General features: G+C 37.5%; 1 protein-coding gene across 2 annotated transcripts in view; it reads left to right on the top strand.

Annotated features, from left to right (window-relative positions):
- Positions 1-17,331, top strand: part of LOC149806964 (prolyl 3-hydroxylase OGFOD1-like) — a 64,865-nt gene that overhangs the window by 18,070 nt on the left and 29,464 nt on the right. For both annotated transcript variants that reach the window (XM_089960159.1, XM_089960160.1), the window contains 3 exons: positions 4,571-4,662; positions 5,168-5,296; positions 11,302-11,415. In XM_089960159.1, the coding sequence (XP_089816285.1) occupies positions 4,571-4,662; positions 5,168-5,296; positions 11,302-11,415 (335 nt within the window). The remainder of the gene's footprint in view (positions 1-4,570; positions 4,663-5,167; positions 5,297-11,301; positions 11,416-17,331) is intronic.

Below are 17,331 nucleotides of genomic sequence, written 5' to 3' on the forward strand. Positions count from 1 at the left end.
TCCATCCTTAAAGTGCTTGTTGTGACTTAAGTCAAGCCAGTAGAAATATTGTAGCACTTGTCTTTTTTCATAACTGTTTATACATCTGGTTTCTTCGGCTTGACATTAATCATTACTAAACTAAATTTGATTGGCATATTGGGCCCCATAATAAGCATTCATTCGTAGAGTGAACCTTGCATCAAAGAAGGAAGTTTTACAAATGTGCTAGAAGACCCAAAGTGGCTGATTCCCAGCATGGTTCATCTTTAGATGAGGATTTCATTTGGCAAGAACTGGCTGATAATAGTGATGAAGACAATTTAGCATTAAAGTTAGGAGGTATGTCAGATTATTGGAAATGGGAAAGTGTTAATGTAGATAACAGTGAGTGATTTTGAACCCTAAAATGGCGTTAAATATGCTGGATTGACAAACACAGACAGCATGCCGATCATTGTCAGTGGTATTTGGAAATTAAATTTAGAAAAGACAGATAAACAAGCCAGATTAGAATAAAGACAGTTTAAAAGTAGAGTGCACTTTTCATTTCTTTTCTTGTCACAGTTTAGCCCTGTGGGATCATGTGCTACAAAACCATATAGCATTAGCATAAAGGTTATGATAAATCTAATAAATAACTATCTAAAAATGAAATTAAGAAGTAATGGTATTTATTTGATCAGAATACCTCCGTTTAATGGGCTTAATTCAGCATTGTGGAAATGTAAATTTGATATAGCATTCAGCAGAGTACTGATTCAAGAAAGTTAAACTTTGGCAAAGCTCATGTTAGTCAAAAATCTTATTTTGGAGCAGAAGTATCCAAAAGACAATATGAGCTTTGGAACAACCATAAAAAACAGTTTTCAAACTTGTTCCAGGTGGATGAGATAGCTCTGTGTATGCCCCTTCAAACATCAGACTGTGAAAGCGGGTACTCAGTATAGAATAATATTCATACACAGAAAAGGAACAGATTAGGTTCAGGAATAATCAACAGATTAATGCTTAGAAAACTAGAGGCAACATTTTGTGACGATTTTGATTTCAGTATGTGTCTTACAGAGTGGAGCAGGAAGAGAGATGAATATTTGAAGTGTTATTTAAATATTAAATTATGGCTGTTTCCTCCTCCCATTTATGTTATACTCCCCTCTTATTTTTGTGACAAGGGTGGAAATCTTCCCTTATGCTTCTGGGAGCATCTCTGGAAAATAGTATATTCTAATTAACTTCTAAGTAAGTGTATATTATTATTATTATTATTGTTATTTCTAATGACATATGGTTTGTCCTGAATGAAGATGATGCCCATCTGATACCCAGCAAATAGGGCATGATGACCATCTGATGTCCAGTATATATGGCATGATGCCCAGCATATATGGCTTAATGCCCATCTGATGCCCAGCATATATGGCATGATGACCATCTGATGCCCAGCATATATGGCTTGATGACCATCTGATGTCCAGTATGTATGGCATGATGCCCAGCATATATGGCTTGATGACCATCTGATGTCCAGTATATATGGCATGATGCCCAGCATATATGGCATGATGACCATCTGATGTCCAGTATATATGGCATGATGCCCAGCATATATGGCTTGATGACCATCTGATGCCCAGCATATATGACATGATGACCATCTGATGTCCAGTATATATGGCATGATGCCCAGCATATATGGCTTGATGACCATCTGATGTCCAGTATATATGGCATGATGCCCAGCATATATGGTTTGATGACCATCTGATGTCCAGTATATATGGCATGATGCCCAGCATATATGGCATGACCATCTGATGTCCAGTATATATGGCATGATGCCCAGCATATATGGCATGATGACCATCAGATGTCCAGTATATATGGCATGATGCCCAGCATATATGGCTTGATGACCATCTGATGTCCAGTATATATGGCATGATGCCCAGCATATATGGCATGATGACCATCTGATGTCCAGTATATATGGCATGATGCCCAGCATATATGGCTTGATGACCATCTGATGCCCAGCATATATGGCAAATAATTTTATCCCTACTCTTTCAGATTCTAGATTTCATTTAAAGGTGTATAATTTTATATAAATGGTCCTAAATGAAGATGATGCTATTTGACCTTGTATTGGTAATCATCTCAGAAATCCTGTTATAGCTTCTCCTCCTGGACTGTTAATTGTATTGACATGTATAGTTGTCTTAATTGAGTTTGGTGATTATCATGACCTAATTTCTCTAAAATTCTCAAAATTTCTTATGGTGAGGTTTTACATTATCTTGCTTATGATACTTCAGAGAATATTCAGAAATATAGTGGAAAGAATGTAAAATTGCTCTTTTAATTTTAAAATTTAATTTTGAAAAAAAGAGTTGAAAAATTCCTATTTTTTTAAAGGAAATCCTCAAATTTTCTTGAAATAAGTAAAGACTTCTTAAGGGAAAATCAGGATTTTATGACTATTTTAATTCCTGATGCATGTAGATTCATATTCAGCAAAATGGTCATTGTTACTGATCAAGCAGTAAAAAAAAGATATTCAGAATTCACTATTTGTGCAAAAAAATATGAGATTTTAGAGAAGCTGGAGCCTGACCTTCCACTTATCTGATGCCATCATAAAAATCTTTTCATGGCTTTATCTCATGAATGGATTGTCATGATCGACAGAGTTTTCACTTAAAGTGGCGTTCTACAGTTTCGTATTTTGCATAGTGTTAGAATTTTAAATAAAAAGAATTTCCCCACCTTTCTTCACTGGTTATACTGGCTTTTTAAAAAAGACCTTGTATATCTTAGGTATAATTCAAAGAACCTTTAATTCCCTTTATTTTGGTGTATGATGGGTGTAATATGGGTTATAGAGTATACAGCTTTGCCTCACTCCAGATGTGCACCTTTCAAAAAAGTGCTAGCTCCACTTGGTCATTTTCACTTCCTGAACTTCAGAGGTAAATTGTATAAAAAAGAGCCGTTACCTTTTTTTACATTTTATATATTTGGTAATTCATTCATTGCACTTTCAGAAGCTGGTATTGACTAGTCTGGCAAAATTCATTTTCCCTGTTTTAATAGCTGCTATGGGTAGTGTACTTTAGACTAATTCAGGCTGATTTTTTAGCACAAGGGAGCAGTCATTTTAGTTAACAGTGTGCTTAAATCATGTTCAATTTCCAAAAGTACAATATCCAAAGAAATATCACCCACATTACATTAATGTAGCATAGAGGTATGCCAACATTCTCTCCATTGTGCATGTTTTAAATGCAACAACTTCACCTTACATACGTCACTCTCTCAGAAGTACATAATGACTGGTGAGCACCCCCTAAACAGTTCTTGTTGCAGTATGTAGTTGATTCAGTATAAAATATTGCTAATCTAACAATGACTGCCATGACAGCCATCTAAAAAAATTTTTTATCACTACTTCTGATTTGAAAGTCATAGTGTAATAACATGTATCTGATCCTGAATCTCAAAAATATTGTTATTCTTGAATGAATTTGTTGCATTGACATTGTCTTTCACTTATTGCAATCTAGCATTGGTCTTGAGTTTTAAAAAAATGCAGGTCTGGCCACCACTAGATCTATTGTCAACAGGTTTTTAAAAACCAAACATATTTAATGTTGGGATCTTGTCAAAGGTCACTGCTGGCAAATTTGTATGCCATTTGAGCGCAGTGACTTGTGCATGTACAGATGAATTTTGATCAGACTTTTATTTTATCATTTTTCAATCACAATGATATGTCAGCACTCTGACATTGGTTTTAAGGTCAGAGGTCATGCCTTGTGTTTTTATATACATGGCTTGTGAATATGATCATACAAACAAGTGTAAATGGATTTTTATCAAACCCAGTTTCAGAAAAATACCTTGTATGATATCACTTAAGTAATCTTGGTGTACAAAACAAAATTAGGGATTTGCCCAAATTTAGCATGAGCTTGTGTCACTTACAGTGAAAAGCCATGACAGTAACTTTTGTACATTTATCGGTGAATATGCTACCTCAAACACATCAGGAATTTTGTTTCCTGGAGTTTCTCAAGAATATCTGAAATGGTTTTAATACTCAATAGTTAATATAGTAAATGGAAGAAGAAAAAGACTTCTTGTGGATTCCTCGAAATTCTTTGCGATCAGTATAGTGTCATTCCCTTCAAGAGACTTTAGTTTTTCATTAGGCAACTGCAGAATGCACAGTTTTGCTCATATTCCATTAAAATAAATCTTTTTAAATGGAGAACCTGAAATTGGTAATTTTGCCTGTGAAATGAAAATAGAATGCAAACGAAATGCATAATGAATGCTGTTGAAGTGTATAATGAACACAGACAAAATTTAGAATGAAATCAATGAACTTAAAGATTAATTTATTGCTCTAATCTCCCATTAGCATGAATGTTTTACTCAGATACCTAATTGCTGTTTTGACTTTTTTATAATCACAGCTTGTAATTCATTTGGCTTTTGTTAGTCACCTATAGATGTCACCATTAGTTGATGGCAGTAGACAGGACTGGTATTAATCTTATGCTGGTTGAAATCTTTTTTCTTGTAGATGTTTGTCAGCCAGGAGATGTTGTCAAGTCCATTGTACCTGTCAGGAATAATTTTGTCTTCTTTGAAGTGAGTGCCGTCTCATTCCATCAGGTAATGTTCATATTGTGGTTCCTAACTGATTATACAAAGAAATGCCTCATCTCCATTGCCATTATGTCTCTACAGTGATTGACAATTATGCTGCTACTGTGTCTGATGTTGATGATGGTAGAGGTGATGATGATGATAGGGCTTTAAATGGAGTACCCCTTCCATGTAATTGAGTGAATTGCATATAGGGGTAAACACCTTTCTTACATAAGTATTCCCTAAGAAAGGAAAATAAGCCAATACAAGAGGGATCAGAGGACTATGGAATCAGTTGTATTGGATAGTAAACTAACATTTTCATTTTTCAGTCATAATAATATATTCATGTGTTTGATATAAAATAAAACTGATAAATCAAACTTCAGTCATTTAAATGACTTGTCCAGGTCTAGTGATAAGTATTATTTTATCTGTAATTATTTTTTAAAGTTCTGCTTTATTTTCTCATTGTCAGCATATTGTTCTATGCATGGTAAATCTGGTAATGAATGTTAAATTATTGCAGGTTGCAGAAATTCTCTCTGAAGATAAAATACGCCTCTCCATTAGTGGTTGGTTTCATGGCCCTCCAATTAAGAGACCAAAACCGCACATAGAACCACCACTACTGATACAGCCATATGGCAGCATAGATGTAAGTATTCTGCATTATAACACTTTAGTGGCATAAATATTCTTTAGAAAATAATAGTGTTTTGTAATAAGAGGTATCATGGAGTTCAGCAAATGTACAAAAAGGGTGGTGGTTGAGACAAATTCGCCCTCCTCCCCATATTTTTAACTCTCTTTTGCAAAGTGTAGGGGATCTTGTGTCATATCCTCAACCACTGTTGGTGTTGTCAGTGTTCTAGGCATTGTTACCCAACTGTGAATGTGTTTTGTAATATTACATTCCACTTTAGGTACAGTGTCATCACCCTGTTTATGCTTTTAAATACTTTTTGAAGTGAACAGAGGCAAGTCTTGGCACACACAAGTGACTATTTCAACATGTGAAGGCCAGGAAGCAGGATGAACATGCTCTGATTTCTCAAAAGGTCAGAGTTGCCTCATGAAGGTTTCAGCTTATGAAATTAGAGTGATCTCGGAGCCTCATGTTCAAATGTAACATTTCGATCTGAGATATCAAATAAGCTGTTGGCTGGCATGTAGAATCAACCTTCTCCAGTTTTTTCCCAGTGGTTTAACTTCACATAGACAAACTTTGAATCTGGTGGTTGTGGCCCAAATGACCACCAGACCCAGTTAACACAGCCTATTAATTTTATTGAATTTATCAGTGAAAATTTTATTGGTAAAAGATAAAGGCGATCATCACCAGATACAGGGGTCACGTATCGCATCAACCTAGTCTGTGTTGGTTATCAATTAGGAGAAGGGGCTATTGGTCACATGGGAAACTCTGCTGGTTATCAATTAGGAGAAGGGGCTATTGGTCACATCAATTAGGGGAATGGGCTAATGTTCACATGGGAAATCCAGCTTTTGTTTCCAAAAAGGATACATGAGGTATAGGTAAGATGCTCAGCATTTTACTCCAACTAAAACCTGTTTTTCTAATGTTAATGTGATCAGGTCATGTATTTGAATGATAAAGCAGATATTTAAGTAAATTGTGCTTCTCTGAGATTACTTACCTGATCACATTACTTTGAAAACCTCCCAACCACCCTACCATGCGACATGTGAGCATCCTCATTGGTATATCACTTAGCCTAAAACTACTGACACATGGTCATGGTAAGGGGAGGTAATGTGCAAGACTTGTTCTTTGTCTTCATCTTTTTTTATAGTGCTGGATTGTACATGCACAGGCTTTAATGCACATTATTGTTAATTGGGTAAGGATTCAGAGAAACATTTACTTAAAACTTTGCCCTTCCCCCAGTTGATCAGCTTTTGATCACTCAGATATATACAGGCCAAATGTCATTGTTGTAATAGAGTTACATGTACATATGTGCACTGTTCCATTTAAACTTGCATAGTATCCAGGAAAGATGCTTTTTGAACAAACAGAAGCCAGGGTACTCTGGTTATTCGGAGAGTTCATCATAAAATGACATGAAATTCTAAATTGCATCTTTGCGTGGCTTCTCACCATTAAAAGTGTCTTTCCTGGTCACAAGAACATTTTTGTGGAATAACTCTTAGTTGCAGTGGTGGTGAGATTTGCTGTTATATTGAGACATACTGTTCTCTGTTTTTATTGTGGAGTAGTGCAGAGTCATCCAGCTTGTTTTGTTTGTTCTTCCTGTCTTCTACAGCATGACTTTTGTTTAGGTTACTCTTTACCCATGAATGTTTTGCTCCCAAATTCAGTTGATGCAGTTTTACAACTGCTGAGTTGATTCTGTTGAGTACAATATGAGGCAGATACATGTATATGAATTTCAAAGTATTTTTCTTTTTGGAAACTCCCAGTGTCAGATTTATGCATTTTATTGTCAGTGAAAAAATTAGTCCCTTTGGACTTGGCTAACAAACGTGAATGTTTCCAAAACCACAGTGTTTCATAAGTTCATGTTAGTGTATCAGGAAGAAATTAAGTGTTGAGATTGAATCTAGAAAATATACTTACTTGTCGACGTTTTCAGTAGAAGTACAAATCCTTGGGAAATATGTGATGAGCTGGATAGTACATATACTATTAACAATGTTCAGTTGCCAGTTTGATGGGTGCGTATTCTTTGATTTATAGTTATCAAAAATGTATAATATACTTTTGCTATTTAAACTTTGTTTGGGACTAATTTTTACGCCCAACAAATGTTCTTTCTATCTAAATAATTTCCACTGAAATAAAACTATGTGATAAAAAGAATCTCAAATGGGTAATGATTTAATATTAAATTTATTAAACTCGTTACACAGTTTGGGACTAATTTTTACGCTCAACAAAAGAAAAGTACAGTGTCTGTCAGAATGAACAAAATTATTTGTTCTTCTTTCTATCATCTGGCTAATTTAGAATACCAGTATTGATCATCTGGCTAATTTAGAATACCAGTATTGGTCATCTGGCTAATTTAGAATACCACTATTGGTCATCTGGCTCGAGCTCTGTATTAGTTTACATTAACTTGTTCAATACTTTCATCTTCACATCATGCATCATCGGTGTGGAGGGGTAGGGGAGGCTGGACTGGGCACTGTACAACAATAGGAATGCTTACTATGTATGATCAAAAGTAATTCAGATAGGATTAAAGGTATTAATTGATTATGGCTGGATTACTCGGGAGGTCAGGTGGCATAAAATTGCATTGGTTTGACTTTGACATTTAAAGCTTGTCGAAATCCAAGCAACCAGAATATTGCATGAAATTAAGTGATGGTTGGAAATGGGGATTTCAGTGGTTGCAGTCAAGTTCAAAGGGACATGAATTTGGATTCTGCTCTTTACAGTGTACAGATGAGTTTCAAGTCAGTTATGGTTGCTACTTCTGTTTATCATGCATGGACTTGTCTCCACCAGGATTTTAGGAATGGAAGTGAGATTGCATTTGTAGTCATCTGTATATATACTCTTGTACAAAAAGAGTAATAAATATTCTACCTTAAGTTACCGATTTAAGTAAAATTCAGATTTCACTCTCTGTGAAGGAGAATACACTTCTCTTTTGAAATAAATCATTCACCGAATTTCAAAGACAAATATACTTATATAAATGGCCGATCTGTTTAATAGATATAATTGGTTCATCATAGAGTCGAGTGAACAATCAAAGTCATTGCCTTGTACAACTTCATAACCTGCTTATTTCCAGTTCACTCCAACTTCACTGTGGCTGTTCTTCTTGGTCCTTTCGCTTTTTTTTTCTTCTCCAAACTCTCTATTGTCTCGCCACTTTTGGCCCTCAAACTTTGTGTGGGTAGGTGGATATGTAAGTACGTAGATACAAAGATACTTGGATAAGTAGGTACGTGGATACATCAGTGGAGCTATTTCCCCTTTCAAAATAAACAGAGAAGCAACTTAAATCTTCTGTCAGATATCCTTGTGGGAATAGATCATTACTCCCCTCTTGTTATGTCAGATATCATCCTATCAGAATTCAAACAGATACCAAAGGCTGTCTGGTTAAGCCAAACATGGCAGACCATAAACAAACCTAGTTTCATAAGATTAATGTACTTCCTAGTTTCATAAGATTAATGTACTCCCTAATGGCTATTTCATCACTGGCTTGCATTAACATCACACAAGACATAGCAGTTCTGTTCTCTCAGTTACAAGGCTCGGCTAGCGTGGGTATGTGGGAAAGCCTGCCAGTAGCTTCTCGTGGGTCGGTGGTTCTTCCCTGGGTTTTTCAGGGTTCTTCCTCCACCATTAATACTGGCCGCCATGTATAGCCTATCGTGTGCTGAAAAATGGCGTTAAACACTACAACAACTACAACTACAACTCTCAGTTACACAAATGAATTAATGAGATTCATTACCTGGCTTAGCTACGTTATTTTCAGCGAATACACATATTCAAGTCTTTACCATACATGAAATCTCACTTCATGTCTTACAACGTTAATTTTAGTCAAACGCACTCAAGTCTTTATCATGCATGAAATCATCTAAGATCAGGGAATTCACACAGATTTTCGTAACTCATATCAACTAAAGTAATGCATGAAATTCTAAGAATGCCTGATTCCTTATAACAAATCAAGACAACAAATTCAAACAAATCGTCAGACTTATATAAAGAAGATCATTGTACAAATTCAGATAGATGAACTCAAACACAGTTATACTCATATCAAGAAAATTGATCCATGGATTTAAATAAATTCAAGCAAATCATTATATTGGTCTCAACGAATTACATGAGATTGACACAGATACCTTGTGCTTTCAAGCTTTGCTCACTTCTATCTCCAGAATTTTGTCCGTTGACTTTCCAGACATGGATACATGTTTTACGAGAATTTCTTCTAAATTCAATCTTGGTGTCACCTGTATTTTTTTCCTCTTGCAGGAAAACATAGACTGACTAATTTTTTGATGGGGCATATTAAAACCAAGAAATTTCGTGTGGGAAACACACCACTTTTTTAGCATAACCAATCAGGATGAAATATATCTACCGCCTTTTATAACTAGGCACAAAAATTGCAGTCACCCTGACTTCTAGATTTACAAATAACTGATTCTGGACAATTTCAACTCTGACATGTTCGATACAAAGATCAAAGTTAACCTTTTTTCTTCCAGTCTGTCTGACAGTTAAATGAACGAAGGCTTAATTAAGAATCACTTCATCTCATGACACAGACATTAAAAATCATTGCAGTATAGCGATTTAACACATACTTAATTGTTCTCTTGCCCAAATTAATGTGCTCTTTATAGATTGACAGATATTTTCATCCTTACACAGCTTGCCGAGATGACTGGAAAATTTAACTTGCCCTTGAGAAAATTGAGCTTGCTGCAAAAATGGTCAGTAGAAAATGATTTTGAAAAAGCTGGATTTTCCATCATGATGGAACTTTCATGCAAGTTTAGGAGCATCATACTGCTTATTTTTTCTGTAACATAGGTTAATTAGAGTTAGAAACTTTGTCCAGTTTCCTTTTCTTGCCTTTATACGATAGCAGACTCATTTCGTCAACTACGTCATGAATAGTTCAAGCCTGACACTTTGTGATGATTAATTTATAGTCTCAACTAAAATATTTGTGCACATGGATTTTATCAATGTAATTCACAATTATCATCTAGTCACATTGAAATCACTGATGTGCATAGTTACAGACATTTGACAAGCCAACTTTAGAGATTGAGAACACTTGTTTTAATTCATTTAATTGTTTGCCAAGCAGTATTTACCTGTGACCATCAGTCTCCTATTAATTACCATATAATCAACACGTCGTAAATACCACATATGGGTGTTACATTTTTGGTTCATCAAGCATGCTTTCAATGACAATGGTGGTTAATGATTAGTGACAAGTACCTTTTCTTTCCAAGCACACCTGCTAATGAAACCTCACAAGCTATATTATTAACAATTAACACCTTACTAACCTAAAGATGGCAACATGCATCAAACAATCTTTAGATTCGGCCAGCTAACAAATTGCTGGAGGTAAAGTAAGGGATTTAAATGTCAGCTAATCCCAGATACTTACCAGTGTTATTATTAAAATGTAACTGATAAATTGGAATACTATTATCGACTCCTTATTTGTCAAAAGTGGCTTCAGTTAGTAAACATTCACATTATCACACCTGTGTGAGAAAATGCAAGTGACCTTGACATTGAATACAAGATGAAAATATGTATTGGGGCATTACATATGGAACACAAACACCCAGCTCAATTTTTTGGACTTGCCCATGGGCATGTGACTGGAAACTTGAGCTTGCCTGAGTGAAATTTGAGTTTGTCCTGTAGTTTGGCAAGTTGATTTGTGAATCCCTAATTAAGTCTTGAATTTAAGTTGGTTGTTCTTTTAAGATGTCACAGGTTGTTTTCTATTGTTTTGCATGATTCATTTTATCAGCTTGTATGAGCTCACTGATCTTAAATGCATATACTAATTTATTGATAACGTAAGCTTTTAAAACATTTAGTTGCCCTTCAGTTGACTGTATTTGACAGTGGTTTAACAATTGAAACATTATTTCTAGGAAGAGGTTTTCTTTGGGTGGATAAATCCTGCATACCTGTCTCCAGAAGCCCAAGGTGAGATACAGGAAAAATTTGAGACTGACTCAGAGATTGAGCTGCAAGAATTCTTACAGGTATGATGTAGAATTTAATAAAATTTAGAGCATAGTGTTTTTCCTTCATATACATTGCCCAATCACATTGCTGTTAGGAGTGGGATATAAGCCTGCTGCCTCATGAATCAAGCCCTACTAAAAGATGAAAATCATCTTTTCCTGTTTATCTCACATAGTCAAAGGGCAATAACTCTTGCCTATCTCCTTGCCACTGCCATGTGTCATTTGCTGCTGTGCTGTTAACAATGTTCATTATACTTCCATCAATACGAGCCATCTTAGTGTTAAAATTGGACAATCCAACTTTAAATATGGATTTATTGTGTTAGACAATCATTCTTCTACAGGTTGTATATATTATTTTTATTTTTTTTCTCCAAATTTTGAGTGACTTTGTCATCTTTATGGACTACTTCAGACCATGTTACAGCACGCTATTGTTGAAATCATGTTGTCATTTGCGAGTTAGCATGACACTATTTTCGTTTACTCCATTAGTAATGAGGGTGGTATTAGCAATTTAGTAACATGCTGAATTGCTAATTTATGCTTTGTTTTTTCTTTTTTTGTCTTTTCAGTAGACATGTCAACTAAATGCATGAAATTCAGCCAATAGTCCAGAAGGCATCAAAAGGGAAGGAAGGATGGACTAAGTCAAATCAAGATAATGTTGACATCCTGACAATACATCCATTGTCAGCCTTCTTTGTGAGTCTTGTGGGGGATGCTGAGGCCTCCCCTCATCAAGCCTTAAGTTTGTTGCTTGCAATTTCCAACTTATTCAGGGAGTGTCCCTCCAATTGTAGGCTGCCCAGTAGGCATAAGCTCCCCTCCCAGAATGTCCGAGCATGGCCTTTGGGCCTCTAAGTCTGAATGCATGGGGTTTGTATGTGATACATTGGATCCATTTCATAACACAGCCTTGCTGTCTTTGGCCATAGAGCCATCCAACTGAAAAACAGTCCAGCCAGCTAGGATTTAAGTGGGTCTTAGTGACAGGTCTTTTTGTTTAACCATACCATCAGTGACATACTTTTACTATGATGGAGATTTCAATGAGAAATCTGACCATCCAGCCAGGCCCTTAGAGCAGCTGGTACTAATGATAGCCAGAACATCTATGCCTCCAGCATCCAGGCCGACCATATGGGAGAGTTAGTGACATTTTCAAAAGAGGACAGAATTGAGTCATTAATTCCACTTGGTATGGCTTATCTTGAGCTGCAGGTGGAACCAGATCAGGACTCAACACAAAGTGAGTGTGACGAAGCTCCTACAAATCCGACCATGGAAATGACTATATAGCTTCAAGACCGCACTTGAGGAAATTTATAGGGTGTTGGCAACTTCATAACGCCCTCCGCCTTGTACCACTGTTCAAAACTATAAGGTTAAAGCATCGGTAGATTTTGACGAGGAGGAAGAGACTATCTTTTTGGCTTCTTCCTCAATAGGCGATCAGCGAATGGCTGCCGGGTAGAATTGGTGACCCAAGTATACCAGTAACGTTCTATCATTGGAGCAAAGCTCACTCAAATGGCTTCAGTACCGGTTGCCCAGCCCTTGACAATATTTAGCAGCAGTTTACATGTCCACTGCACTATTTTATAAAGTGGACAAAAATGTGTTCCATGCCACATCAAAGCCAGTGTGGAACATAGTCGCTACATCTTCAGTATTAGATTTGGCCTCATTGGCATTTTTCCGACTCAGTAAGAAATCTATCAATGACCCTGTTTGGGAGGTGATGGCCAGGATTGATAGAATCATTAACCTGGCAGCTCACCATTCCATGGCCAAGGCGTTGACCACTTTGGCTAAATTGGACCTAATACATTGTGAAGCATGTCTGCAGTCCAGGTCGCTCAAGCCTCATCATACCTTGGCTTTATGGATGACTCCATGTGGGTCACTGTTACTCTTCAGAGGGACAATTAAAAAAGTTCGGAGGCAGGCAGCTCTGGAATTGCTGCTTGAACTAACTGTTCAACCCACATGGGCATTTCGAGTCAATCAGCCCCCACCACTGTGGAGGGACAATTAGCAGACTATTGACAAGGGATATTTTGAGTCAGATGTGCAGTATAGAACCCAGTCCAGTGTCAGGAGACAACAGTCTAACCAAGCTAGGAGGCAACCATACAGAGGCAACAACAAACCAAGTTTCTCAGCCTTCATGCCTTCTAACTCATGACATTGACCTACCCTCCCCACCACCCGCAGACAGCTTACCTGTGGGCAGCCACCTCCTACAATTTCAGGCTCACTCGATCACCCTATTCTTTCAGAACAATGGGTGATCCAGGTTATTTTGGTAGGGCTTTGGATTTCATTTATCCAACACCCTCCCCTTTATTCTTCTCCCCTATGGATGTACAGTTAGATCTTGAGAAGGATGCCTTTCCACAACAGGAGATACGGTCTTCATCGAAAAACTGACAGTGGTGATTGTGTAAAAACAACAGTTGCTGGGGGGTTTTCCCAGGCAAATGGCAAGTTGAAGCCAATCATTGACCTGAGTTGCCTCAACCAATACATTTTGCCACCAAAATTCAGGATGGAGACTGTGAGATCGATCCATCTGACAAGTTCAGTATGCCATCAATCTCGATCAGACCAGACACCTCCCTATCCACCCCACGTCACAAAAATTTCTCCATTTTGCTAACCACAACACAGAAGTTCAGAGTCGTACCCTATGGCCTCAACATCAACCCTTGGGTTTTTACCAAGGTTATGGATTGCATCATCACCCTATTCTGATTGACTTCATCTACAATGGTGGCAGCAAACCTGGATGACATCCTCCAAAAACATATGGTAAGTTTTGTTCTTCTCCAAGGCAGAAATGATCTTCTCTCACTTTTAGATCATTTAGGCTTTCTAGTGAACTGCGAAAAGTCCAACCTCCATCCATCCCAGCTTTTTGTCTATCTGGGTATCGAGTTCATCACCAGCCTGAATCTGGTTTGGCTTCCTTGTGTTCACATAATCAGGATCATTGAACTGGTTGAGTTCATTTCCAGCAGGACTTGGATTTCACTGAAATGGTTCTTGCAACTCCTCAGATTATTCAATGCAATGGTGGACTTGATCCCACTCAGCCATCTTTATATGAGACCCTTACAATTACGTTACTAGCACATTGGTACCCCTTTTCAAGTTCCTTTGATCAATCAGTCATGATCACGCCTGAGATACAATCATTCCTGTGTCATTGGTGCAATCATTCCTGTGTCCCGCTGGAGAAGCCTGTCATCAATACCTTTCACTTCTGGAAGGATTGACTCTCAGGCAGAACAGCCCTCATTATGTCCAACAACTTTTTGATGATGACTTAACATTCTCAAACAGGGCACAAAACCACCTGACCTGTGTGTTCTGATTTGGCAGTTTCTATGTTAGTGCATCAACCTCCATATCAATGTACAAATCAGACACGTTCCTGTCAGACTCATTGTCTTGTCCAACACTATCCAGGAAAGTCAAGTCATGCACATGGAATGGCCTCTTCATCAGTTGGTCTTTATTCAGATCTGCACACTTTGAGGGTGTCTGATGATCGATCTATTTGTGACAAGATGGAATCACAAGTTGCCCACATTTGTCTTTCAAGTTCCAGACCCAGAAGCTCCTCCCATGGTCAGGGTATCAAAAGTAATCCAGAAGTTACAGGGTCGGAAATACAAGATGATTCTGATAGCCCCTCTCAGATGGGACAAGCCCTGGGTTATTGATCTACTCAGTCTATCAATAGATCTGCCCAGAAAGATTATGGCCAACCCGAACCCAGACAGCCTTGCGAGACAAACAATTGTAACCTTCACTTAAGAAGGCCCTCCACACTGAAGGCTTAGGAGAGAAAGTGGCGTGTTTTTAGGGACTGGTGCCATATCACTAACATCATCCCTCTGAGTGCCTCAAATCCTCATCTGGCTGAATTTTTTCTTTGACTCTTGGAAGAGAAACAATTGGCCCCAGTTAATATCAAAGGCTACTGCTCCTTGATATCAGACACATTCCAGAATCAAAGTAGATGTGATGTTGGGCATGATAAAGATCTCTTGCATCTGTTTGTCATTTTTGATCTCAATCAAATAAATTCTTTCACTCTGTTCCCAAAATAGAGTCTGGCTTGGATTTTAACCTGGTTTAATGAAAATAAATTTGAGCCTTTAGCCCACACTTTGATAAAGCTACTGTCATACAAAACTTGTTTCTTGATAGTTTTAGCTTCAGCATGCAGGGTCAGCAAATTACATACCCATACTCAAACTATCTGCAAACTTGTCATCTGCTCACTTCCCTCCATAGACAAGGTGAGAGCAGCGAGATCATGCAAGATCCTGTACGTACACTTAAGCATCACTTGAAACACACAGTATCATTTGTGGCATGTATAACACATCTATCTTCCACTGAAAGCCAGGAAACAATATCACCCCTCAAGCCCATACTTCAATTCTGAAATTGGTTATATGCTCAGTGTACTCAGAGGTCTCATGAGATTAGATCTCTGTGAGCTTCGCCTTCAAATGTAACATTTCAGTTTGAGATACTGTTGGCTGGTGTGCAGAGTCAGCCTTCTCAAGTTTTTATCTGAGTTTTAGTTTGACAGAGGCCAACCTTGAACCTGGTTGGTCCAGTAGTGGCAGCCCAGATGACCACCAGACCCAATAAAATAATCAAGAAAGCATATCGACTTCACTGGATTTGCAAGTGAAATTTTAATTATCTTCTTAACCATATGTAGGGTCTTAGATCATGTGACCCTAGGCTGTGTTACTTATGTAATTAGGAAAATGGGTTATCATTAGCAATGGAAATGAAGTCAACAGTGTTTCCCTTTGCCCTCTATTGTGCTTCATGGACCCCCAAAATTTTAATTTGACCTCAGTTTTGATGCCAGCGTTTATGTTTTACTCAGTCAGACCCCAATTCTGACACAAAGGGAATTTTGATGCTCAGTCTTTCATCCTTAGGGATACACTGCAGCCATCATTCCCTAGAACGATACCCAAGGTAGAGATTGGATGCTCAGCATTCCCTCCTCCTATTACCTGTTCTCCTACCATTACTGTGATTTGGGAATGTATTTGAAGGAGAAAGCAAATTTTAAAGTGAATTGTTTCTCGGGATTACTTACCCAATCACATTACTTAAAAACCCACCCAACCACTCTCCCATGCCAGCATCCTCATTAGTATATTGCTCAGTTTAAAAATTAGCCACACCTGACAGTGGTAAGGGAGATAATTGGCAAGAGTTATTGCCCTTTGTCTATAGGAAATAGATGGGAAAAGATGATTTTGATCATTTAGTAGGGCTGGATTGGCAAATAGCAGCCTGATATCCCTGTCCTAATGTTTATGTGATTGGGTAAGTATTCTCTGAGAACTCAGTTTACTAAAAATGTGCTCTTAACTATATTCTGACCAATGGTATAATTTATATACTACAATAGAAGAGTGGCATATAGTTTATCAGCTGTCAAGCCTTCAGTCTAAACTCATAGCCATTCCAAGTTCTTTGTAGTTTTGACACATTTGTATAGCCATCTGAAGTCCATTTTAGTGTTGACGCGGAGGCTGCTTGAAGTATACAGATGAAATTACTAGGCGTATGGGTCACTTTTTGATAGTTATGTCATCAAGCATTATGTTAGTGTTAAGCTTTTGCATTTTGCTTAGCTCCCTTTTCACTGTTGTGTGGGCAAAACTTGGAAACATGGATATACATTTTATGCTCCATTGATTATGTTAAGTTTTTGCATTGAGTTCAGGTCCTTCAGTGTTGTGTGTATGGTCATGAAATTGTACAGCATACATGGAGTTTTAATCTCCTCAGTGGCCTACTGTTAAGGGTCATAGTAATATGCTTTTCTAGCTCAAGCAACTATGTACATTTTTTTAACCATGCCGCATTGGAGCAGGT

This window comes from Sinohyriopsis cumingii, chromosome 1, assembly GCF_028554795.1.
Source record: "Sinohyriopsis cumingii isolate HCF-2022 chromosome 1, ASM2855479v2, whole genome shotgun sequence".
Lineage (NCBI taxonomy): Eukaryota > Metazoa > Mollusca > Bivalvia > Unionida > Unionidae > Sinohyriopsis > Sinohyriopsis cumingii.